We start from the raw sequence: 5,117 nt of genomic DNA, 5'->3' as shown, positions 1-5,117 counted from the left end.
TGTCCTGATGGTTATGTCCAGTCTTTCTTTGCTTGATATAAATAACACGTTTGTCTGCCTCGGAATATCGAGTTTGAGATTTTTCCTAGTCACAGAACGGGAATATCCTCAATGGCTTGTGTAGTTGTTCGGATAGGCTCATATTCTTGAATTAGACGACAGAAAAATCACTCTCCCAGAGGGAGTACACACTGGAATACTGATCTCGAGATTATTTCTTGCTACTTGGAGAATGTCACTTCCTGAGCAGCTTAGGCTGTCGCATTGATGAGCCAATTGTCAGATAAGACCACCTATGCTTTTGTATTGACAGAAAAGACCACCTGCAATCTATATTGATAGAGAAGACCACGTACGCTGTGGTGGCAGATCCGCCCACCGCCATGTGGCACCTGCCGCCACGGGCAATGGCGGCAACTTGCCTGCCACTGAATTTCAAGCGAGTGTGAGAGCTGGAACGGAATGGCGACATGTCAGTAGCGGCAGCTTCCACATCACAGGCGACAGCCTGAGCCACCGCGTCGCCGTTTCGTTCCAGCTCTCGCGTTCGCTCAAAATCCTGTGGCAGGCGAGCTGCCACCTCCGCCTGTTATAATCTTTTCTGTAAATACCGATTGCAGGTGGTCTTTTCTGTCAATATGAAAGCGTATGTGGTTTTATCTGACAAAAATTCGACCCAAAGGTCCCTCGTATGCGGATGGGGAGGAGACATTAAGAAGAACATAATTTTTGGATTTCCCTACTCAGAGGCCCATATTTTCAAGTAGAAGAGCTCGGGATTTTTTTAAAAGTGATCTAAAAGGTCTTATATTACTTTACAGAGGGAGCACATGGGAAATCGAAGCAAGGTGTTGCTTGGCGCTTAGAGAGTGCAGTAAATCGACCTTAATCCAAGAGTTGCAATGCGCACACGAAGTGAATCAAGATGAGAACCCTCTACCTATGCCACACCATCATGCCTTTTTAACACAGTACAATCGTAGATACTAACATACATGCACATTTATCCACCTCTATAAATGGACACCTGCACACCTTACCCCTATAGACACCTTCGAGATACTAACACAACATGAAGTCAATCTCAAGTGCCTTGTAGTTGACGGGTGCCTTTTGACTGGATCAAGGGGGAGATATCCAAAACTGGAATTGCATCGATTCAAGTATCGGAAACCCATGTCAAGCAAAATTAGTTAGATCCTCTTTAGTTTACAGGATTTCTAAAATGTGGGAACGTGAGATTTTTTTTAGGAATTGTATGTCATGGCATGTTGAATCCTACGAATTGAAAAGCAACAATGTGTAAAAACACATGCACTTTCTTGAAGAATTAGGTGTATGCCATGGTTGTCACTGAAACAAATAACACATTTCATGAGATTGAAATCAACGGAAAATTTGGATCTCAAGTAAGATCTCTTAGCAACTCGTGAAGCCTCTCGCGTGGGCCCCTAGTAAATTGTCCCACCGAGTCCAAAGGACCTGACAAGGCATAAAAACTTAGTTGGAGAGTCTAACAAGGCTTAAAAAACTTGGTCCCAACATAGTTTTTTAGAGACTTCCCCAGCTTGGTTTTAGTTTCCTGTTACAACCATAGTTCCACTTACTATTGTCGGGCTTACTGGTAAATACTCCCTCCGTTCCTTGATATAAGGTGTATAGATTTTTGAGAAAAAAATCCGAAATATAAGGTGTATTACGTTGCACCACTCGTTTGGATTTTTTAGGGATTTGATTACATTTTCTTATATCAAGCAAGCTCCTCTATTTTATCATGTCAATTAGTAAGCTGTAATCCCGCCCAAAACTTCTGAAATTTTCCCTCCACGTGCGTTCTTTAATTTTTGCGCCAAAAACTATACACCCTATATTTAGGAACAGAGGGTAAAGAAAACTATGATAATATTTGCCATATTCTAGGCAAGAACTCGAAGCAGATAAGGTGGGAGATGATGTTCTTGATCATTCTTAAGGTGGCAGATATTTGCCTTGTACGTCTTTATCATTCTTAATTTGTGCAATGCAGATTATTCTTTTAGTGGGAGACGATGTTCCGGTCGATAGCGAGGTGCCCGCAGTGACTTTGTAAATCTTGAAGTTTCCCAACTCCGACCTGGCCTTCATTAGGCATTGTGTGTGGTGGTGTGTGTGTGCGCGTGTGTGCGTCTACGTTTTAAGCATTGTTGACCATTCACATGCAAGCATAATTCTATGAACTGTCATTAATATCATCTTTCCGTGTCAAAAAGATCCAACCACAAAAGAGTTTAACACTCGGCTACATATGAAGATGCACATAGTCCAGACACACAAAGTTCCACATAGGTACATGACTTTTCATATCTTTATGTAATACATGAAGATCACATCACAAGTAGCTTATTTGAATTTAAAACGCAACATGTACAATTAGAATTTAAGGACACATAAATAAAGTTGCTGCAGATACCGAATTGGAAGGCTCACACCCCACACATATGGCTTTGACAACAAACAAGACCATGCAAAGACCCGGATAGGGAAACGACGGTTCAGCAGGGCAGCTGTACGTGGAGAGTTGCACGCAACCACAGATCCTCCTTCTTCCTAGCAGTGATTCCCATGGTTTCTGTCATGTCAAGATCACCAGGAAGAATGCCATCTGGGAGAGCCCAGTCAAAATAAAATAGGAGACTTGCGAGTGCTAGCTCAATATTCGCGATCCCAAAATGCATCCCGGGGCAAATCCGACGTCCGGCACCGAAAGGTGTGAACTCAAAGTCGTTGCCTTTGTAATCTATCTTACTACCCATAAATCTATCTGGCACGAATGCTTCTGGTTCGTCCCAGTATTCCGGGTCCCTTGAGATAGCCCAAGCATTCACAAGAACAGTAGCACCTTTGGGAACATCATAGCCAAGTATATTGCATTGTTCTTGGCATTCCCTTGGCAATAATAATGGACCAGGTGTGTGCAATCGCATGGTCTCCTTGATGACACAATGCAAGTAGCTTAGCTGGCCTAGACCCTCCTCGGTTACCTCCATTTGTCCCATGAAGGCACCCCTGACCTCAGCTTGTGCTCTAGACATCACGCTAGGGTTTTGCATCAACTCTGCCATGGCCCACAGTAGCGTTGTTACTGGTGCCTCAACCCCTCCTGCAAAAACATCCTATGTTCTTTTTCTAGTTGGTGAAACCGTGGATTGAAAGAAAAACTAGTGCGTAAACACACACACACACACACACACACACACACACACACACACACACACACACACACACACACACACACACACACACACACACACACACACACACACACACACATGAATTCATTTTTAATATACTTCAGATGCCACAAAGTGAGTCTAATGAAACGAATCAGTTTGAGATTATATATTTCATACTATTTGCACATAAAATATTTTTCTATGTAAAAATGGCACAGTGAATAAAGTAAAGGCTTCGATGATATTTTTTCGTAAAACTTGTACTCATATATCTTAGAATAATTAATAAAGTATAATAAGAATGATAAAGATGTACTAATAAGTTTGTTTAGGTGGTATAGCGTGAGAGTATATATATATACTTCTACTACATCCGTCCTGTTTTATTAGTCCCCTTTATAATTTGTGCTCAATTTTGACCAAAGATTCAACTCACAAAATGTTAGTGCATGTTATAAAAAATTATATCGTTGGATTCATATTTAAACATAGTTTTTAATGATATTATTTTTGGTGACATGCATGAATATTTTGTTAGTTAAATTTATGAAAATTAGTAGCTAGGAACAAAATAACTTACGAAAATCACTGCTTTGATATTGTCCATGGTGAGGGGGAACTGAAGGTTGCCTTCTCGTTTGATCCTCAAGAGGACATCGATCAGGATTTCCTGGTGCACATCCATGGAGGACCTTCTCTCAAGATGCTCACAGATGACGCGTTCCAGGAACAATAGCGACGAGTCCCGGCAGACCGCAGCCCTGTGCAGCGTGCTGCTCAGAGTGCGTGCTAGCCACGACGACGGGAACAAGTCGGATATGGTGAGGCTACCTATCAGCCGCACCGCCTCTTTCACATGACCGAGCAAGGTGCCAACGTCGCTGTCCTTGAACCGGGTACCCATGATTGAGTGCACCGTTGTGTCCGTCCCGTGGATGGTGAGCATCTTACTCAGGTTCACAAGTGGCTCCGACTTTGATGCGGATGAGATGGAGCGGATGAGCACGCTCACCTCCTGCTCACGGGTGGGACGGAAAGAGTTGATGCGCTTGGCGTTCAGCAGCGCGACGATGCAAATCTTGCGTAGCTGCCGCAAGTGCTCGCCGTACGGGGCAAAGGAGATCCCGGGGCCATGCTCGTTCAACACCTTGGCAGATGCGCTCAGCGGCCTGGTGCAGAAGACGTGGTCGTGCGTCTTCATGATCTCCTTGGCAGCCTCGGCGCTGGAGGCGATGATCACTGGGACCTTGCCGAACTTGAGGAGCATCAGAGGCCCATGGCGTCGGGAGAGGTCCCGTAAGGCACGGTGTGGGAGGGCGCCGAAAAGGTGGTGGAGGCTGCCGATGACAGGAAGCTGCCATGGGCCCGGAGGGAGCCGTAGACCGCGGTTGCCGGAGCCAAAGAACGCTCTGGAGAAGCGAATGATGGTGTACACAAGTGGAAGAAGAGCTAGGAGATAGTAGCATGCATCACCGTCCATGACTGGCTACTAGACAACTAGTGTGGACGATGTCTGATCAATGCCGAATTGTACAAGATTGGGTTTCTGGATGGAGAGCTCAAGTAATCACATTATATAGGCAACGTTTGTGGTGGTTGCTTGATGCTACTTTTGTTAAAAACCATATATATCATTTCTAGCTACATAGCCGGAGCGGCCAAACCAAGGCCATCACCGACGCCAAGATCTCTAATCTTAGGGCATCTCCAGCCGTTGGCCCCCTAGGAGAGGCAAAAAATCGTCCCCTGGGGGCGCACCGGCGCTAAACCGCGCACTGGGGGTGTGATGCCCCCCAGTCGCGGTCCCCCACGGGTTTTTAAAATGTTCAAATTCGGCGCAAACACAACGCAAACACGGGCGAGTTCGTTCAAATTTAAACATATTTTACAAAAAAAAGAAAAAAA

The 5,117-nt window shown here is 44.7% G+C and overlaps 1 protein-coding gene across 1 annotated transcript; it reads right to left on the bottom strand.

The window, feature by feature from the left end:
* Nucleotides 1-3,765: 3,765 nt before the first annotated feature.
* Nucleotides 3,766-4,692, bottom strand: LOC123186111 (desmethyl-deoxy-podophyllotoxin synthase-like). The gene has a single exon (XM_044597904.1). The coding sequence runs from the start codon at nucleotides 4,690-4,692 to the stop codon at nucleotides 3,766-3,768; it is 927 nt and encodes a 308-aa protein (XP_044453839.1).
* Nucleotides 4,693-5,117: the final 425 nt, after the last annotated feature.

Source organism: Triticum aestivum, chromosome 2A (assembly GCF_018294505.1).
Source record: "Triticum aestivum cultivar Chinese Spring chromosome 2A, IWGSC CS RefSeq v2.1, whole genome shotgun sequence".
In the NCBI taxonomy this organism is placed as follows: Eukaryota; Viridiplantae; Streptophyta; class Magnoliopsida; order Poales; family Poaceae; genus Triticum; species Triticum aestivum.
This window is presented reverse-complemented; position numbering and strand designations above follow the sequence as displayed.

What these genes read in the sequence shown, in the direction of transcription:
- LOC123186111 (XM_044597904.1), bottom strand. Translation starts at nt 4,692, where the DNA reads ATGGACGGTGATGCATGCTACTATCTCCTAGCTCTTCTTCCACTTGTG.